Source organism: Salminus brasiliensis, chromosome 14, assembly GCF_030463535.1.
Source record: "Salminus brasiliensis chromosome 14, fSalBra1.hap2, whole genome shotgun sequence".
Taxonomy (NCBI): Eukaryota; Metazoa; Chordata; class Actinopteri; order Characiformes; family Bryconidae; genus Salminus; species Salminus brasiliensis.
The window spans coordinates 17,726,046-17,747,141 of record NC_132891.1 but is presented as its reverse complement, the minus strand read 5'-3'; the positions used below and the strand labels follow the sequence as shown (position 1 = coordinate 17,747,141).

The 21,096-nt window shown below is 42.6% G+C and overlaps 1 protein-coding gene across 5 annotated transcripts in view; it reads left to right on the top strand.

Annotated features, from left to right (window-relative positions):
* Positions 1 to 1,511: 1,511 nt before the first annotated feature.
* Positions 1,512 to 21,096, top strand: part of arhgap4b (Rho GTPase activating protein 4b) — a 40,990-nt gene continuing 21,405 nt past the window's right edge. For 2 of the 5 annotated variants that reach the window (XM_072656468.1, XM_072656465.1), the window contains exons 1-9: positions 1,525 to 1,839; positions 12,309 to 12,437; positions 12,541 to 12,730; positions 13,654 to 13,795; positions 14,123 to 14,294; positions 14,959 to 15,121; positions 15,226 to 15,288; positions 19,752 to 19,931; positions 20,068 to 20,196. In XM_072656468.1, the coding sequence (XP_072512569.1) occupies positions 13,729 to 13,795; positions 14,123 to 14,294; positions 14,959 to 15,121; positions 15,226 to 15,288; positions 19,752 to 19,931; positions 20,068 to 20,196 (774 nt within the window). In that variant the 5' untranslated portion in view covers positions 1,525 to 1,839; positions 12,309 to 12,437; positions 12,541 to 12,730; positions 13,654 to 13,728. Of the gene's footprint in view, positions 1,840 to 9,601; positions 9,710 to 12,308; positions 12,438 to 12,540; positions 12,731 to 13,653; positions 13,796 to 14,122; positions 14,295 to 14,958; positions 15,122 to 15,225; positions 15,289 to 19,751; positions 19,932 to 20,067; positions 20,197 to 21,096 lie in introns of those variants that run through there. The other 3 variants (XM_072656469.1, XM_072656467.1, XM_072656466.1) reach the window with 3 other exon arrangements.

The window sequence follows — 21,096 nt, the reverse complement described above, 5'->3', positions numbered from 1 at the left end:
GAATAGCCAGGTTGCTTCCAGCTGACAGAAAGTCTACAGTAGCTCACTCTGTAAAATTGAGGGGAGCAGAAAGGTTTTCTAGTAGGCGGAAGGGGCTACAACAGCAGCAGACCACTACTTCTGTGAGCCCTAAGAACAGAAAGCGGAGGCTACCGCGGACACAGTCTTATCTAATTGGACAGTTGAAGACTGCAAAGACGTAGCCTAATCTGACGAATCTCTGTTTCTGCTGAGAGGCACAGATGGTGGGGTCAGATTTTGCCACAAACAGCATGAATCCATGGACCCAACCTGCCCTTTGTCAGCAGTCCAGGCTGGTGGAGGTGGTGTAGCGCTGCAGAGAATGTTTTCTTGGCGCCCCTTGGTTCCGTTAATACCCCTCAATCTTCGCTTGGGTGCCACAGCCTATTTGCGGAATGTTGCCGACCATGTGCATCACTTCATGACCACAACCTACCCATCTTGGAACGGCTGCTTCCAGCATGTTAATGCACCATGCCACAAAGCAACAGCCATCTCAAACTGGTTTCATGAACATGATATCGGGTTCAGTGTTTTACAGCGGCCTGTTCAGTCACCTGATCTGAATCCAATAGAACACTTTAGGGTGCGGCAGAACAGGCGACTGGCTGCATGAAAGCTCTGCTGAATTGTGTGATGCAGTCATGTCAACATGGACCAGAATCTCAAAGAAATGCTTGTGGAATCCATGCCACACAGAATTAAGGCTGTTTTACGGGCAAAGGGAGCTCCTACCCATTATTATTATAGTACAGCCCTTCCAATACAGTGCTATGCAGGAGGGTGGTCTCTTACTTATGCACAGTGATGTCTATAGTCTATATTATGCGATTGGTATCAGATAGAAATGTGACATTCTTGCTGTCCAACTGCCTGTTGGTGTGTTGCGTTTGCTTATAATGGTCAGTGGATTTTGCTTGCAGCCGTGTGTGTTCCTCTAGTCTGCGTGTGCGCGCAGAAGCATGGAGGAGAGCCGTCGTTGTTGTGGTGCAGGGGGCTGTTTTATCACCCAGCCAGTGCTCGTTATTGATTTAATCACGTTCGGACTCCCAGTATCAGCGTTACGGACGTATCGTCTGCAGGCTCGCCGCTGCCGCAGGATTTGTGGCTGTGTATTGTATTAACCCCCATGACTCAGAGTGCATGTGTGCATGTGTGGGCTGCTAGTCAGTGAGCACAATGCAAGGTCATAAGAGAGGCATTTCATGGCTGGAGTGAAAGAGAGGGAGGGGGGGGGGACCAGGGATGAGAGATGGGGGAGAGCAGGGGGGAGAGTGTAAGAGAACAAGACAGCATATTCATATCCATCCCTGTATTTATAGCAAGCCTGCAGGGAGTGGGGAGAGGAGGCGTGGCTTGGGTTATGACATTCTCTCACCGGACGAGAGCGATTGGGAGAGCGTGGTTTGAACGCGCGCACTCGTGCGTGTGTGTATGTGTGTGTGTGTGAGAGAGAGAGAGAGAGAGAGAGAGAGAGAGAGAGAGAGAACGAGGGGGGAGCTGTTTTCTTGCGCTTGTGCATGCATGCATGTGTGTGTGAGAGGAGGGCTATTTTGAATGCGCACCTCAGAGTGAGTGCGTGCGAGAGAGGGAGAGAGAGGGAGAGGGAGGGTCGAGAGAGGAGTGTGTTGAATGTGTCGGAGGGAGAGAAATCAAATTGGCTCCATGAAATCTGTGTGACTCAAACACAGTGTTCTCTGTGTCCAAGGGAGAGAGCAAGGGAGGAGGGGAGAAAGAGAGAGAGAGAGAGAAGGAAGGAGAGAGGGAGGAAGAGAGAGGGAGAGAGAGAGAGAGAGAGCACAGACTACAGAGAATGAGGTAAGGCTTTTTCTGTTGTTTATTATTGATGCATGTGAACGTACTGTCTGCCCTTTGTATACCATACTGTGTGTGTGTGTGTGTGTGTGTGTGTGCGTGTGTGCGTGCGCGCATGTGTGTTTTTAATCATGCCTGTAGCATAACTGATTAACACACACTATGAGTGGACATTTACATGCGTGTGCGTTGGCTGAAATATGTGTGTGTTTGTGTGTGTGTGTGTGTGTGTGTGTGTGTGTGTGTGTTGGATGACAGAAAATTGCTTATGCACTGTACCTGTCACTCACCAAATGACAGTGTGTGTTTGACCGCATACATTTTATGCGAAGAGCTCTCTTACTTGATTGGTTTATGTATCTCATACACACCTGGGTACATGTATCTGTTTGTATGGAGGCGACAATTTTGTGTGTGTGTGTGTGTGTGTGTGTGTATGTGTGTGTGTGTGTGTGTGTGTGTGAACCACTAACGGTTTAAACCGTGTGTCGTTGCTTCCTGTTTCAGTATGTCTCAGCATTGATCTATATCGGACAGCTCCCAACTCTCCATCTCAATCTTCTACCTCTATCTGTCTTTCTGTCCGTCTGTCTTCTACACAGTATGTCCAAATGTGTGTGGAAGCCCCTTCTAATGAATGCATTCAGCTACTTTAAGTTGCACCAATTGCTGACACAGATGTGGTGCCAATAGAATAGGACTCCCTGAAGCAGATAAACATGAACCTATTGGCCCCATGACTGATGCTAAGCATGGGCTAGAGGGGTGTGAGGCCCCCCAGCATTGAGCTGTTGAACTGTGTTCTCTGGAATGATGGTGCTCGAAATGAGTTGGGGATGAGGTGGGGTGGTGATTATCCAATATCCAGACCTCACTAACACTCTTGTCACTGAACGCACTTAAATCCTCACAGCAGTGCTCCAAAATATAGTAGAAAGCTTTCCTTGGACAGTAGAGACATTTACTCCAACAGAAGCAGGATCAGCTCACTATTTCTTTAATACCCTTGATTTCAGATGAAGATTAAAGAGCAGGTGTCCAAATGCCTTTGTCCATATGTCTTTTCTCTGTCACATTTTCCTTTAACATCCTTCTCGTTCTCTTACATTCTAACTCTTTCCTGTCACACTCTCTTTACTTTATCCATCTCAAGATCTCTCAAGATTTCTCTCTCTCTCCTTTCTTCCCTCTCTTTCTCCTCTTGTCTCTTTTAATTTTCTCACTTGCTCTCCTCTCTCTCTGTCTCTCACGTTTTCTCCCTCTCTCACTCCCATCGCCTTCTTTTCTCATTGTCTCACTTTTTAAATTCTCTCTCTTACTCCTCCCTCACTCTATCTGTCTTTTTGTGTCTCCCCTGCTTTCTTGTTTTAACATCACTCTCATCCTCTTGCACTCTTTCACTCTCATTTCTTTATCTTTTTCAGGAACTCTGCCTCTTTCTCCTTTTCTCTCATCCTCGCACACTTTACTTCACATTCTCTTTCTTTTCTATTCTGCTCTTTCTATCTCTGTCTATCTTTCTTTTCTCTTTGGCATCTCTTTCATATCTTTCTCTTAGAAGCTCTCAATATTTCTTTCTCGAGATCTCTCTCTTTCTCTCTGTCTCATCCCTTCCCCCACCTCTTTCGCTCAGTCTGACACAGAGTGAGGGTAGGGTCAGTTTGATGGATCGGCCACGCCGTAGTGAGAGGGGAAGAGGTCAGTTAGAGTGAGGAGAGGTGGACAGTGTCATCAGAGAAGATGGAGGGATAGAGCACAATGGTGATGGAGAGGTAAAGTGTAGGTTGGTGGACAGAAGACAGATCCACAGCTTCTTGACAGACAGAATGTGAGGAAGACATGTGCTACTTATTATAGGATTTATGTGTGTGTGTATGTGTGTGTGTGTGTGTATGTGTGTGTGTGTGTGTTCTTACCCAAGCATACTGAGTGAGTGGACTAAAGTAAATCATGCTGGTCAGATAGGAAGCCTGATATTAGCCTGACCTCTGCTTCACTGCTGCCTGTCAGATGTCTCGTCCCCCTCCAGTGGAACACGTGATCTGTCACACATCCTGTATCTGTTACTCCTCATGCTGTCTCATCACTACAAACCGCCTAATCTTTAACAGAAGAGAATGCAGGTTATGCCAGTCATTACAGTAGAGTGGGCGAGTTAAGCGAGAATTAATATCACACTACAAAACATCACAGTAATTTACCAAATGATGGTAGACGCTCAGCCTAAAACTAGTATTTAATATATTACTTGTCATGTACTGTAATCTATAGTGCAGTATTGCACCCCTCAGTCTCATCAGTTTGATCAAATTTTGTCCAGTTTTTGTCCAGCAGTGTTTCCTTACTACAATACCCAGCATGCATTACACAGACATATCATGTAGCAACTGGGACCCCCTACCCCCTACACTGTCACAAAGAAATCCTAACTGCTGCCACAGCCACTGATGTAGAGGCTAATTACCATTGACATGATACTCTATATGGCTTTCTAGCAGTGACATTAATTGTGCATTAGCCAGCTAGCCAGGATTCAAAACCATTTTGAAGCGCTTGTAGCTCCTCCCACCTTCAAGGCAACTCTTTAGTTAGCTAAGTTTTTTTTAAGGCTTGGGTACACTGCAGGTCTTCAACCTGTTTCTGGACCGAACCAAACACACCCCAAAACATGCATGCCTTGCACTGTCTAGGAGAGGCAGATTTGCGCCACCATTTGTTCTGACCCAAAAACAAGGAACGTGAAAATGTCTTTAGGTGAGATCATGGGTGGGAAGACGGGGTCATGGTCTGTACAGACTGCAGAGAGAGTTGGAAGTGAGTAGCACTGCCCATATGTGGTTGGCTACTACACACGAGGCAGAAGTTGGTTTCTTATACAGATTTTAATTTTCACCTTGAATGGTGGAATTTAAGGTGGAGCGTAAAATCTAAAGTAGAGAACTACCTGAAAACAGCACTTTCTGTGCTTAATTTACATTGGTCATAGACGAGACCCTTTCAGATTGAGTTGCTGACCAGTATACTGTCCAGATTACACTCAGAGTTGGGTCTCAAAAATCAGACGTTTAAAAGACATGTTTGAACGTGATCTGGAGGCCAAAAAATTGGAGTGCTAAAATCAGGGTTAAAAATTGCATAGGCTAATCCCTTAGCTTTACATACACATTTGGTACATACACATTTGTGGCACTGCTATAGGAGTCAATATCAGTATAGCAAAGGCTAATATCATGGTGATATTTAGTGGTAAATGTATTTTTCTTGAATGTATGTGATATATATGTAACACTTGTTTAAACAACTGTTCAGGTGCCTATTTGACTTATTTTGGGGGACGGGGATATTTGTGGTTTGCTGTTTTGCACTAGCAGTTAACATGATATAAGCTCAAGTCATCCCACCCCCGTGAGGTTTCTGATTGGTTCTTTTAGTTTGTGGTTATCATATGCAGTCTGGGAGTAAAGGCCTTGTATGGTCTTTTTATATGAACGTGCATGGTATGTATTATTGAAGTGGGGTGAGAAGGTGTGTTGGCTGTCGTGATGTGAGTGAACTTTGTGGCTCAGAGATGCTAAACTGATAATAAACAGACTGTGGTCTGCTTCTTTAACACTGCTAAGCATCTTGCTGGCTTAATGCTTACTGGTAGGGTATTGCATATAATGTGCTAAAATTGTGTACCTACATTTAACATGGGTCTGATTGGTTTTATGGTGCTTTATTTGGCGCAGCTATAACATTAAAACCACTGACAGATGAAGTTAATAGCATTGATTTTCTGGTAATTACACCTGTCAAGGGGTGGGATATACATTCATACTTGACTACATGTCATTTCTTGAAGTTGATGCGTTGGATGCAAAAAAAAATGTGCAGGCATAAGAGTTTGACAAAGTATAAATTGTGATGGCTAGACAGCTGGATCAGAACAAAATCTCGAAAATGGCAGGTCTTGTGGCGTGTTCCCGGTATGCAATGGTCAGTACCTGCCAAATATGCTCCAATTAAAGAACAACTGAAATTGGCAACAGGGTCATGAGTATCCAAGGCTCATTGATGCCAGTGGGGGGCGAAAGCTATTATAGAAATGTGTCATATGTAGCCCCCATTCTAAAAGCCCACTGCTGGAAGTGTCTATAATAAGCATATAAGCATCAGAACTGGACCATAAAAGAAATGGAAGAAGCTGATCTGTCATTAACACTACGTAGATGGCCAGGTGTGTGTGTATCAATTAGCTTGGGAGGACATTGCGCCACTAGAAACACTACGGGAAGAGGGCAAGGTGATGCTCTGGGCAATGTTTTCCTTGGGTCCTGGCATTTATGTGGATGTCACTTTGACATGTACCACCTATCTAATCTACAGATATCCCCTCATTGCAACGGTATCACCTAATGGCAGTGGTCTGCAGCAGGATAGTGCTTTGAAGAACATGACATGGCCTTAACATGCCATCTAAATTCCCTTTATCTCAGTCCAATCGAACATTGATTATCTTCATGTACAGTGGCATCTGTTAAGGGTAGGGTGTATTAGGTAAGTAAACAGTCACTTATTGATGGTAGTGTGTTAAAAGCAGGAAAAATGGGCAAGTGTAAGGATCTGACCCAAATTGCGGTTGGTAGATGACTGGGTCAGAGCATCTCCAAAACATTATCATGTCTTGTGGGTTTTTTTCTGGAATGCAATAGTCAGTACCTACCAAAAGTGGTCCAAGAAAGGTAAACTGGTGACAGGGTCATTGATGCGATCCATGGTGGCCCATCTCATATGTCCCATCTCGTATGTGCTCACAATTTACAGCACATACAAGTCTGCTGCTAACCTCTGGGTGCTAGATGGCAGCACAAAGGGGGCCTACTCAGTATTAGGCAGGTAACGTTAATGTAATGTCTAATCAGTGTGTATATATGTATACAGCCTACAACAGCCCCACCCATTTACACTGACATTTTAACAAGTGGTTTATGCTGGACTTTTTGTATAAAAAAAAAATATTATTTACAAGTCTGTCTTAAAGAAACAGTAACAAAATAACCTGATATCTCCGTAGATCCTGTACTACTTTACTGTTCTGTACTGTACTTTATAATTCATAAGTTGTAAGATTATATCAGTTTAATAAGTCCTAAAATACACCCTGGTGGGACTACACAAGATATAGTAAATCAAACTGCATAAATATTAAAAGCTGTGCTGTCCAGCCAACAGCTTCACTACTTTGCGATTTGTTGAGCATTGAAGGCCTCAGACTCGGACAGTTTCAAAAGGGAACATTAAAGTCGCTCCCTCATATGAAACTCGCAAGCAGGTTGAGTATAGAAGCCAAAAGCTGTAGCTTTATTGTTTCTGAGAGCCAACGACTTTTTTTGAAGAGACTAGAACTTAAGTAGGGATAGAATCACAGGATTTTCCCCTGGTGTGATGCTTTGGACAATGTTTTCCTTAGGTCCTGGCATTTATGTGGATGACACTTTGACATGTACCACCTATCTAATCCACAGACATCCCCTTATCGCAACAGTATTGCCTAATGGCAGTGGTCCCTTTCAGCAGGATAATGCTTCCTGCCACACTGCAGATTTGTTCAGGAATGCTGTGAGGAACATGACGTGGCCTTAACTTGCCATCTAAATTCCGCAGATCTCTGTCCGATCAAACATCCGCTCACCTCTGACAAAAATTTCCTGTAGACTGAGATTTCTGCCACTGCTGGTAGACCTGTATGAATGTATGCTTCGGTACACCTGCAAATTCAGCTGCTTCCTTCACACTATGGCCTTTGGCACGCCCAAATGCAATCACTGCACTGTACCACCTCTTCTCAATCTATAAATTCTGTTGCACACCTCACAGGTATTTATAGCCCCATCATCCTTGCACAACGCCAGTTACTCCCACCTTAAACATGCAAGGTGAATACTTTTTGCCCGGGGTAGCTTATGAGCGTCATAGAAGAGTCATCAGCAGAATACCTTTCCGGTGTCCTCACCACAAGGATTCAGCATCAGAGGTTTTCAAAGGAACATCAAAACTAACCTGCTGCATTTTGTTCCCCTTTAATTGATTCAGTATTGTTTGTATCTAATCTGCTTTCATACGGGGTTGTATGTATACAGTACAGTATTGTATACAGTAATATGGCTGTACTGTATCATCTAGTGTTTTTAGATTGTGTACATAGTTAGTTCTACAAACGTTCACAAGATGTTGTTTGCCAGTATGACTCTTGCTGTAGTCTTTGTGCTGCTGCATTATCCTTACTGTCAGAGGGAGAATGGCCAAGATGGTAGACACGTTGTGTATGTACAGATTTGTGTCTGTGTGCGCATGCATTTGTGTGTGTCTATGTGTGTGCAGATGAGCTGCTCTCCTGCTCGGAGAGATAAGGCCCAGTGCCCGGTCTCATCTTCGCCCCACTGGGAGCGTAAAACAGGATTGATCCCATGGATCTCTAATTCCCCACAGCTCCTTAACTCAATACAGCAGCCAGATCAAGTTTAAACAAGCGCGGCTGTTTAGTCAGTGCTGGGTCTGTGTCCAACACACACACACACACACACACACACACACTTATATCCCACTGCATGATTAATGTATCGCTCCTTAAAATAAATATATACGCATATATTTGCTGCCCATAACTCTGTGATTTGATGTGGTGTGGATGCTACAGGCTTATGTAACTGAATGAATGGGCATTTTATTTATATTCTGGTGGTCTTGGCTAGCAATGGTGTGTGCTTTCATTAGCGTATCTTGGTTTGGCCTTTGGGGCAAGGTGCAAACCATAACCAGCTGTTTCACTCTTCACTGCACACTGCTGTGTGTAGCTGGTGTATTTCACTGGCCAGAAAAAAAAATCAATAATCGCATCTTCATAATGAACCACGCTCCCTGCTTTTGAGTGGCTAGCTGAGAAGCTTGACCTCTAAACTTTGCCCTTGCGCAGGTTGTAGAGGGTCTGTGGGCTGATGCACAGCTGCAGAAAAAGAAGAGATCTTGGTTACTGTTGGAGAGTGGGGATTTTATGTCAATCACTCTCTCTCCCTCACACACATACATACATACACACACACACACACACAAACACACACACATATATATATATATATACACCCATCACTGCAGTGACACCCAGGGTCACTCACTCAAAGATACTTAGTCATGCTAACCCTGACTCTCTCTCCCTGTCTGACCCTTTGTATCTGTCACTGTCTGCTCTCTCTCTCTCTTTTTTTCTCCATCTTAAACTCTTTATCACAGTGCCTCTCCCCCTCTCTTTCTCCGTCTATCTGTCTTCCTGTCTGTCTTGTCTCTCTCATCTGTCTGTCTCTTCCTTTCCCCTTTATCTCTTTCTCGCTCTCTTTTATATTTCTGTTTGTCTCTGTCTCACTGCTTCTGTCCCCCTCGTCTTCTTTCTCTCTCTTACTGTCTCACTGTCTCTCTTTCTGTTTCTCTGTCGCTGTCTCTGTCCCTCTCGCTTGCTCTCTTTCTGACACACACACACACGCACACTCTGTGCAGATAGGCTGTCTTTGTGTGATTGCTGCTCTGCTCTTTCCACAGGCCAGATAAAAGCCTCATCTATACCACTATTATCACATCATGCCATATGAAACAGTCTGCGACCACATCAGCGCTTTAAGCCTAAAGCTCTGTTGTGTCTTTGTGTGTGTATGTGTGTGTGTGTGTGTATGTGTGTGTAAAAGAGGGAGAGAGAAAGAGATGAGTCAGCCCCCCCCCCCCCCCACCCACCCTCTCACAGGAATAACTTGCTGCACTGACGCAACCCACAGAATCCCCAGCAACGACTTCTCAGCTTCTTCAGTAAAACTGTCATAGCAGCAGAAGTGAACTCCTCAGACAGGTGAACTTCTGCCTCTTAAAGCTCGAAATTGCTGTGGTATGTTCTTTTAAAGAAAGCAGTATTTAAGTAGCATTAATCACTGCCAGTCATTTCAATAATATGACGTGCACTATACTAAGAGAGACATAATGTTTAGGTGCTTTAAACTTTCACTAATTTGGCAGAATTGTTAAAGTTGTAGGGCCAAAAGGGTTTATGGGGCCCAAAATCCCTGCTGTAGGACCCATCCACGTTTCATCTTCAGTTTAAGGTACATCTTGTGGGAAACCCTTAGAGGTCATGCTGGTTGATTCCTCTCATTTAATAGCTTTGGAAACATCTGAGCCTACATCCTGTTTAACGGTTTTTCTTCGCTGATGAAAGTATTTTTTGGTCGTCCACTGTGGTCTTACATGATCTGCCAGTGATTCACTATTGCTAAACTCACAAGGCATTCTTCCTCCTTAATTCTACTAAACAGTTCATTTGGACACATTTAGTGTTTTGGCTATGATTGTTCTGCTGCTGAGTCCCATAATGGTGTCAATGCTTTGCTTGTTTACGATTCCAGACTCGGGCCACATTTTTACAGTTGCAGTCAGAATTATTCAAGCCCTGTTGCAAATTAGGTTTATCAAACCAATTAAACAAGAATTATTTAAAAAGCTTAACCCAACATAACAGCATAACTAACATAACAAATTATTTCTCCAAATTCAGCCAGACATCAGCTTCTAGCAGTGTTCCTGAGTAGTCTTAGCCCTTTCCTCATGGACAGTGACCTCCAGTTGACTAATATTCATGGGTTTGCGCGCCGCAACTGCCTTCTTCAGAACTCACCACAGATTTTCTATGGGGTTCAACTTCAGAATCCTCCAGGACTTCTTCTGAAACCAAGTCTTGGTGGACTTATGGGGTGAGGTATGCTTGGGGATACCCAAGCATATGCAAATGATGTTTTGCTAGGATTTCCTAATACTTGATTGAATCCATCGTGCCCTGCACATCCTGCAGGTTTCCAGATCCAGAGGAAGCAAATCAGTCCCAGAGCATCACCGAGCCACCATCATGCTTCACTGTTGGCAGGGTGTTCTTTGTAACCTATAGCATATTTAGAGGGCAGCGTTTTGTGTATTCAACCTAGATCACCCGGAAGCAGCTACAGGCTGTTGTAGGAGTATAATTAAATATAAGTTACCTTGTTTGACCAAAATGCTTTATAACTCTTAGGAGTGACTCTTAGGACTCTAGGCAATATTGCAGAATGTTATTTGTATTGATTAGATTGACATGGGTTTTTATAATGATTTTCTTTATCAAACTTGACATTAGTTCTGCATATCCATTATTATTTATGTGTTAGATTTGTTATGTGTTTTTTAGTGTTATTTGGTCATCTCTGTGCTGAACTCTCTTTTAGCGGAAAGTTTTCTCTTATGTGGTGGACAAGCCGTGATCGTGACGTAATCACCCCTCCCCTCTCGCTCTCGTGTCTTCGTTCATTACAGGCAGAAGCTTTTTGCTAAGAGTTCAGGTCTTGTCTTGCTTGAAAACATCAGAAACCGCAAATCATGGGATTTAAATCTGGAATATATTCGGATATTTAGTGAGTAAACATACCATCTGTTGATTTTGGATTCATTTGATTTTGGTGTACTGTTTGGTCATGTCTGTTCATCTGTCTGTCTGTATGCATGTGTGTGTGATATCCCCAGCGGTGCCCCTCCTCCTTGCGCTTCTCTGAACTAGTTTCAGTAGCTTCAGTACCACATAAAAGAAGCACTCTCATGTTTTTTGAACTTTGTTATCAACTTGACCCCAAAGTATTGATTCTGATGACTCAAGTGGACAGGGGTTACCATTGGCAATCTGACCGGTCCACGACTATGCAGTCCAGTACATAAAGAAGGGTGTGTTAACACACTTTTCTCCCGAAGCATCATTATACATTTCTAAAAGCAGTCCTTCTGTTGGTTCGCACCAGTTCAGATACTACCTTACATGTATCCCAGACCTTGACATGCATCACTGTGACATAGTCAACCTTTTGGTTCTTCAAAAGGGCTATGCTATACCAGTGGACAAGTCTCCTTATGATATGGTCATCTTCACTTGCAACAAGATTAAACTTTTGCTCTGAATTAGAAAACTTGTAAAATGCTCACTGTGATCTGACCTGTGTTGCATAAAACAAAGCTAGGCATCAGTAAGTGGGGAACAAAGGGGTGACCAGACCTGATACACACAATATATTTGAGAGGAGGGGGAATCATCACATCAAGATATGGGAAGATGGTAAAGATGCATTTCAGAAGACTCCTTTTCTCCTGTAAAGCGTAGGTGTGAGAAAAAAAAAACCTCTCAATGCACCTGAGACACTAGCGCAGCGAAAAGTGGAGTAAATACTTTGCTTAGCTGTATGTATGTAACCACATGATTACAGAAACCCATACACTTGAGTGCTGTCTTAGCAGGATGTCTCGGTGAGTGAGACTGTGGTGAAGCGGATGTGGGCAGGTGTGCTGGATTTCGTTAACTGTTTTCTGCCTGCTGGGCCATCTTCAAATCGCTTTATTTTCTCTCTCCCTCTCCTCCTCTCTCTCTTTTGTCTGTCTTCCAGGCGAGGACAATCCCATTCATCCTCTGACTCAGGAACCAGATGAAGAAAGCTAGTGAGCCTCCTGCCTGCTCTGTTCTAAGGCTGAAGCCGTAAAAGCACACAGGAGGGAGATTTCACCCTACAGGCAGAGTACGAGTGCTGCGGGAACTGCTAACTGTAGCTCAGCCTGACTCAGACATAGGCACACAAAGATACACACACATACACACAGTTCTCTGTTCTGTTTTTGCAGAGGGTACAGAAGATCAAGGGACAGAATTTGAGTGGTTGTCCAGGGTGTGCTTCTACTGACTGTAGCTCAGCATAGAGCGAGAGACAGATAGACGAAGGGAGGCAGAGAGAGAGAACAATCACATCTGACTGCGACACTGTGGATATCCTCCTCACTGTGCAGAAGAGCTGCAGCTGGATTAAAGAGAAAGGTATGTCTAGTGAGCATCTGTTTCATGCATGTACTGTGTACACTGTACTATTTGCACTGCTACTATAGAAGAGTGGTTCCCAATTGGGTCCTCGAAGACCCCTAGACAATGCACATGTTTACTCCAACTCCAATTATAACACAGCTAGAAAGAACAAAAGTGTCCAAGAGAACAAGGTGAGGAACAACTGTGCTAGAACAGTTAAAATCCTTTTGGGGTCAATAAAATTGACCTTAGTTTATCTGACACTTACTGGCCAATTTATTGGAAACACCTGCTTTGTTGGTGCGCATGTAGAGGCTGTAATCCAATTGTTGACTTACAATTTGCCTGCAGTTTGAGGTCTTAAATTCAACAGTGGTTCTCTAACGGGTCTTCAGAGAGCCCTATTTGCGTTAGCGATCCTCTAATCCAGAGCTCTTCAACTCAACTCTGGATCTAAAATCCAGTTTCCAGTACTAAATTTTCAAACAGGTCCTTAAAGAGCCCACTTGATGAACCATATAGCGTTAGCCATTCTCTACTCCAATTTCTCTTAGGTTTGACACTGGGTACCCAGTCAAACACCCTAACACTTGATTGCAAACTCCAGGACCTGTCACTGGATTTAAGGTCTGGAGTTTACAGACCTAGTCAGTGGTCTGTTTCTGAACACTTACTGACTGACATTGAGCCTGAAGTACACATTCCCACACCACATACACAATGTTGAACACAGATCATTTCTGGTCAAGAGTAGTCCTGTAGTCATAAGATGATCAGAAATGGATGAAGTAGAGAGTGGGTGACAATCTATGCATGAAAGCACATCTACAGACCTACCTATAAAGCACAGGTGGACTTGGACATTGGAGTGGACATTGAGTAATGGCACAAATAATAGAGACAGTGAGTGTCTCATCTCTTCATATCTTATCTTGTAGAGCACACTTATAGGACACAGGCCTGAGCCATAAAAAAACACCTTCCCAGGACCACCCTGCTGCTCCTGCAGCACCATGTCGTCACACGGGAAACTGAGGAAGGAAAAGGGAACTCTGGCGGAGTACGAGACACAGATCAAAGGTAAAGAGCAGGTCATACAACTCTCTTTCTGTCAGTCTCTCTCTCTCTGGCATGGCCATGATTCTATGTATGTGTGTATTTTCTGTGTTTGTCCTGCGTTGTACATCTAGGCTGAGTGGCTTTAGGTTCTCTCTCTAGCGTGAGATCTATGCTGTGTGGATGTATTTATAGCCTGCATTAGTGACGCTGTCTCCTCTCATCCTATCAGATAGCTGCCTCGGGCTATGTGTAGTCGGGGAGAAAGAGAGAGAAGCGTGGCGAGGCAAAGTGGTCAGTTCATGTGCTTTCTATGCCTGAGCACTCTCTGTCTGTCTCTTTCTCTTATAGAGGTGCGCAGTCAGCTGTCGGAGCAGCTGAAGGTGTTGGATGCGCAGCTGGAGCAGAAGACGCAGCAGCTGCAGGATCTGAGTGATTACCTGCGCAGGCGGGGGGAAATCGAGGCTGAGTATGCCCGCTCTCTGGAGAAACTCAGCGAGAGGTTCACCCTCAAGACCAAGAAGTACATAAACGTTATCTTCTACTCACATCTTACATAAGCCTGGACTAAGACTAAATTACAGTGCCAGTGGCAATTCACCATTAACAGCAGTTTAGTCCATGCTTAGGCTAAATCTGCATGTGGAAAAACATGCAGAACTCCTTCCTTAACGTTCCTTAACCCTAACTTTTAATGAAAATCATGATGTTCCCAGTGCAATTTTTGTGTTGATGTTAGTGCCAGAGGAGGTTTGGAACTCATATACAGTTATTGAGTCAGCAGAGCGTTAGAGACCTTAAAGCGCTATGCGCCTCAACATTTAGTGGCCCCCCTCTGTAACTTTAAGTGGTCTTCTACTTCATGGCTGAGGTGCTGTGGTTCCTAAACAACTCAATTTCACTTGCAACTTGCATCCAAATACAGAACCACGCTCAAAATTAGAGAGCACTTTAAAATGACCCCTTACTTTTACAAATGTTTGTAAAGATTGCATGGCTAGGTTGCATGGCTAGGTGTACTTGTGGCAATGGGACTGAATGAAATACCTAAATTTGATGATTAAGGGGTGTCCTAATATGTTTCTCCAGATAGTGTGTGCGTGTATATATAACAGTGTGTAAACATTCTGAAAATGTAATGTATAAAGGAGATGAGATTTAGATGTCCCTGTCCTCCCTCAACTCAGGAAGGAGCAGTCTGACCAGTCCGTTGCTCAGTGCTGGTCAGTGTTGCTGACCCAGACCAAGCAGGAGAGTCGAGACCACAGTTCCCTCAGCGAGCTATGCAGCGCCACCCTGACCCAGCGCCTGTCCCACTGCATAGAGGACACGCACCGTCTGGCCAAGAAGGTGCACATACACACACACAGACACACAAGCTGCCTTTCTTTATTTCACAAATGCAAAGACTGATTCCAAGTCTTTCTGTGTGTGTACATGTTTGCATGTTTCAGAGTAAGGAGGTGGGGCTACAGATGCAGGATGAGCTCCTGAAGGTCACCACAGAGCTGCAGACGGTGAGTGTGGTTCTGCAGCAGCGCTACGTTAACAAGGACAGTGTCATTTTTAGATGCAGCCGACTCACAGGATCACACTGGCATCCGCTGGGTTGTGGCGTGGTTCAACCATTTCAGTGCACCCTCTGTGTGTGTGTGTAGAATCTTAGTGCTCGATACCAAATTATGCTATAGCAAAAATTAGATCTCGTTAGACCCCCTTTTTATTCCCAACTATGAACACAAAGCACGTATCTAAAACCTGTTTTTTCGATAGACTTATCATTCAGTCATGCCTACCATGTACACTACTAGATTCTTCCTGGAATAGCAGTGGCTTTTGGCCAGAGCAGGCATCAAACCCCTATGCCTGGGGGTGTGATGGTGTTAGCATTTCACTTTGATATGTGGTGGTGCCAACTACGACATTCAGCTTCTTGACAGTGAAGTTATAAATCTATGCACTTTGAATTTGGGTTGTAATGATTTACTGCTTGTTACTTGTGATGAGCTCTCATGAGTTTATCAGTCACTACCTGTGTTAGCTAGTTAGCATTGTTAGTTGCAGTTTTATAATAATAACAACAGTATTATAATTTTCTTAATAAGGTTCACCCAAAGCTTACTTTTTTTTAGCACTCCCTAAGTGATAAAGAGTTATCTACTCCATTCGTTGTGTAGAGTCTGTCACTCAAACAGTCCAGTGCATTATACAGATTTACAGTGTTTACAGACAGAAGGAACGTCACTAATTCTGCATCCAACTTCATCCCTTCCCCTAAAAGTAATAAATATTTACATTTTGAAAAAATAAAAAACACTTCCAATGTTGAGAGTTCCCAACAGACTGACAGGAGATCTGTGTAAATACAGACAAGGACCAGGCCAAGGTTTTCTCAGCCACCTAATATAAGACAAGACAACCATATTTACCATTTGGTGGAATTTGTCTTCCGCTTTTAGAAAGCACATGATAATACACATGTGCTAATGCCATTGCTAAAATACGAATTATTGTATAATTTATTTATTCACAGTTGTGAAGTAGTTAGAAATCGGAAAGGATATCAACTAATAGCTCTTAGAAAAAATGATCTTTTTTCTATAAAATCTATCCGTTATTCTGGTGCTAGCTTAATTACAGTCCATACAGTATTGAAAGTTTGAGTAAATTTAATTGTTTTCTAAATTACAGTAGTGTAAATATTGAATTTCCGCTACTTTGTGCAGCTGTAAAGTATGCTAAGTTAAGAAGACACTTATTATAATAAAAAATAATTGTTAATCATAAGTGTTATTGTTATTATACCACAGTTAGCTTCAACCTTGCAATGTGATTGACTGAGAGACATTCTAGGAGTGCCAGTATTCCACAACTTACGAGACCAAAACACCAAAACAGAAATTGTTAACATACTAGCCAACGCCTTTACAGTATTTAATTTGTTACTGTAGGATCACAAATGAAACTAAAACCGAGCGAAAGCAAAATGCTAGAGATTTCACGCTGTTATTCACACAAACTTCCCAAAACACACATAAGTACATTAAATACAGACACCATGGGTGTAAAACAGAGTAGTACTGATGCTAGGTGGGTATAATGTACATTGTGTGGTTTGAGACACAGAATGAGCTCAGCCAATCAGAGGGAGCATGAGCTGCTGCACCATTTAAGGTAGAACGGATAATACTAGTACAGAGCGGGCAAATATAAAAACAAAGCTCAGCTTCACATAAAACTCAGTTCTATTTAACAGCTTTGACTGTGTGTATAGCCATGGGATTAATGTACCTGTAACATCGGCTGATGTTTTGGAAGTTGCTTGTAACATCTGACGATCCAATTAAATGAAGGGCACAGTCTGATGGTGTTGTTTAAACAGCTGGGTAACTTATAGAATGAAACTATTTTACCTGGTGGAGTGTTGATAATCCAATAAATCTGTTTTTCTGTCCTCTTTATCCTAAAATCGAACCATAAACAATGATAATGTGATAATATGGGAATCTACACTGTAAAAGACATAATTTAAGCGACAATACACTTGACGTTCGTGCTAATGTGAGATATTGGCACAGGTGTATTGGTCTTCAGTTCACCAGTGTCAATAACTCACGGAATGGTACTCCTTCTTGTGTACTATTGCTTAAATAATGACTTTTACATTGTAGATTCACATATTAACTAGACCAGAGGGAGTAGATGCTTTTTTCAATGCTTATTTCAAGGTTTTTGGGAACAAGAGCATACATTTCTCAAATATGTTTTGGATGATTTTAAAACTTCTTTCTCAGTGTGGTGCAGCTTCCTCAGTCATTTCTCAAGAATCATCTGAATACATCTAGATGTTTACTTTTTGAAGGTTTCTACAGTTAAACTGAAACCAGTAAGTTTGTAGAGTTTTTTCTGACTCCAGAGGCCCAGACAATTTTAGAGGCCCAGACTAGGCTACCCACAGAGCATTATTAAGAGTTAACATTAACATATAATATTGGTTTAAGGTCACACAGACGTTTTTTAATGGCGCAATAACTATAATCTACAAAACAGTTGGATAATGTATAGAGTATGAAAGGCTATAGCGCAGAATATACATAATAAATAAGCCAAATACTATATAGGAATAACAACTGAATAATATATGTATAGTACCTGCATAAAGCCTAGTGGATAGAGAGTATAAAGGGAAGGATCAGAATGAGTATAAGGAATGGAGTGTGAGAGGGCGCGAGGATGTCCCCGGGATTCTCAGCAAGGTTCATACGGGTCCTGGAAAACCTGGAAAGTCATGGAAAATTAACATGCTAAAATCCAATACTGAATAGTCCTTAAAAAATAACAATATTGAAAAAAGTACTTAAAAGTCCTGGAAAATATTGTAATGAGCTCCTGTCGTCATTTTATATAATAATATAAAAGAAACCTTTTATAGTCGCATAAATTTTCACATGACCAATCACTGCCCATATTTCATATGACCATGTTATCATAACGTGCATTACGTTGTTAGCTAGCTAGCCTGGACAGTCTTTCAGCTGGAAAGTGTGGACTAAACAAATTACAGGAAAATGTTTGGTCCTGTAATTTTTAGTTTTTTGGTACTTGAAAAGTCATGGAAAGTCCTTGAATTTGAAATTGGTTAAAGTGCATGAACTCTGTCTTAGAGATTAAGTCAGATTTAAACAGAACCTGGTCTACCCAGCCAATCCAAAGTGTCCATATATCAACATCCCTCTACTAACCACCCTTACTCAGACCATGCTGTAAACCCATGGGAGTTCAACAGGGCAGAGCAAGGCTAAACCCAGTGTCCATTTGAGAGGTTGAACAGAGCAGAATGCAGAATTTTCTGTTTTTAAATTGTCATATGTTCTGCAACTTAGCTGTTTATACAACATTTATTCAGATTGTTTGAATAGTGTTGTGTGTGTCTGTGTGTGCAGGGCAGGGCATGTGTGTATTGTATTAAATATCTTTATTGTTTTTTTTTTTAATCCTTATGGGTGCAGATACACACACCCCCATCCCCTGACTCTCCCAGAGGTCTTTTGTGGCTAGGCCTGGGTCACAGCTCCTGGGTGGGGCCTCCTGACCCTTTCTGACAGCTGGTTGCTCCCTGCATGTCTTCACCCTCCAGTGAGCACAGAACAGCTTTGCTGTCACAAGTGTCTTGGCTCAAAGCTCATGGCTTGTGGCTGTGTATGTACACTACATGTCCAAATGTTTGTGGACACCCCTTCTAACGAATGCATTCAGCTACTTTAAATTGCAAAGGCATACATAAAACATGTCTACTCCTTGTAGAATAGTATTGCCAATAGAATAGGACCCTCTGGAGCAGATGAACAATAACATCTTGGCACCATGCCTAATGCCAGGCATAGGCTAGAGGGATATAAAGATCCCAGCATAGAGCTGTGGAGCAGTAGATCTTTATTCTCTGGAATTATGAGTTCAGGAGTTGGGGGTGACCTCACTAATGCACTTATCAATGAATCCAGTCAAATCCTCACAGCAATGCTCCTCTGAAATCTAGTTGTAAATCTTCCCTGGACAGTAGAGACAGTTACTAACAAAAGCAGGATAAACTCTTTTTTAACACTGTTAATTTCTGAAGAAACAATAAATAAGCAGGTGTTCCAATACTTTTGTTCAAATAGTGGATGTGAGTATGTGTGTATGAAGGGGGGTAGAGCATCATAAGGGACGCACGTTGTTATCAGTGTTCACTGCAGACACAAAAAACTTATCACCAACATCACAGCGGGTGTCAAACTGTCACAATCATACTGGCATCAGCTGGATGAAGCATGACTGCGCTATCTCAGTGCATCCTGTGTGTGTATTGGTGTAAATGTGCAAACACAATGCTAGAGTAGTTCTTTTTTTATGTTTTAGCTTCCAAATGAGAGTGTTGGTGTTGTGCCATCATTAAGCAGTATAATTAAAGCAAGCATGTTCTTACTGCTGTTCCCTGCAGGCTTTAAAGACTTATCACCAGTATCACACCGAGTGTCTTGCTGCTGAGGGCAAGCTAAAAGAAGCCACACGACTGGAGGAGAGACAAACTGGCAAGTCCTCTGACCTCGGCCTGGGCCTCGGCCAGTCAGCAGGGCAGAGACGCAGCTCAGTGAAGAAGATGGAGAGGTTGATGGAAAAGGTAGAACCTACAGTTTTCAGTTTTCTTCAGATGGCAGCTTGTGTTTTTCTGTTTTTTGTTTGAACATAGCACAGGAAAGTGTAAGAGCACTTATCAGTAACCCACTGTTTCCTGTGTGTGTGTGTGTCTTATGCAGCGGCAAGGGAAAGTACAAGAGACTCAGCTGAAGTGTACCAAAGCTCGCAACGACTACCTGCTCAACCTTGCAGCAGCCAATTCCGCCATGAATAAGTACTATCTGGAGGACATATGCACTCTGATTGATGTGAGTGCCCTTAAATAGGTCTTCCACAGAAGTCAGTCTGTCTACTCCCTGTTGGACACAGATGTGTTTTGGTTCCTTATTCTGACCAATAATAGCTCAGTTCCCCTGGTACTCTGTGGTCATAAGTCATGCTTCCATGTTGTGTGCGGTAAATATCTAGGAGTGTCCATGGTTTCTGGTTCAGCAATCGCTTTCGAGAATTTGCTCGCAATACCTCAGTGCTTTCATTCATTTACATGAATGTTACAAACTGAAGGCATGTTTTGCCCAAGGTAAAAGAGGCTTTACACGTTTGCTTATGCCCAATGTAGCCAATGAGCTACACTCTTTGAATGGTTCTTGCCATTTTTTTGGGTTCCATAAAGAAGTGTTTATAATTGAGATGTGTGAGTGATATGAACCGTTCAGAGGTCTAAAGAACCTTTACTTGATATACAGGTTCTTTACCAATTTATAGGTTCTTCACACTTGTTTATTACAAAAATAGGACATGTTTGGCATCTAAAGTTTGCTTCTATTATTTAGCACTGCAGCTGCAAAGCTGGTATAATTAACAATTCATGAGAACTTATGGTCAAGACACCCAGTGAAAAACATGGCCTTTTTTAACATTTAAACATATTTACTTTTATCTTCATTCAAACAATATTAAGGGTGGAGGCTATAAAACAAATCTTTATAAAATTATTTGTTTGTCAAATTTTCAGTTAATCTCCAAATTCGGTACTGTCAGTTAACCCTCCCCTCATAACTCCCCTAGCACTAGCAATGCTCCTGACACTGGGTAAGGACTTAACATATATGTCCTCTGATACAAACGAAGCCAGCTACTGCCACTATTGAACTGCCGCCGAGGCTCTGCCACACCAGCCAACAGAAGCCTGGGCCGAACAACATTTC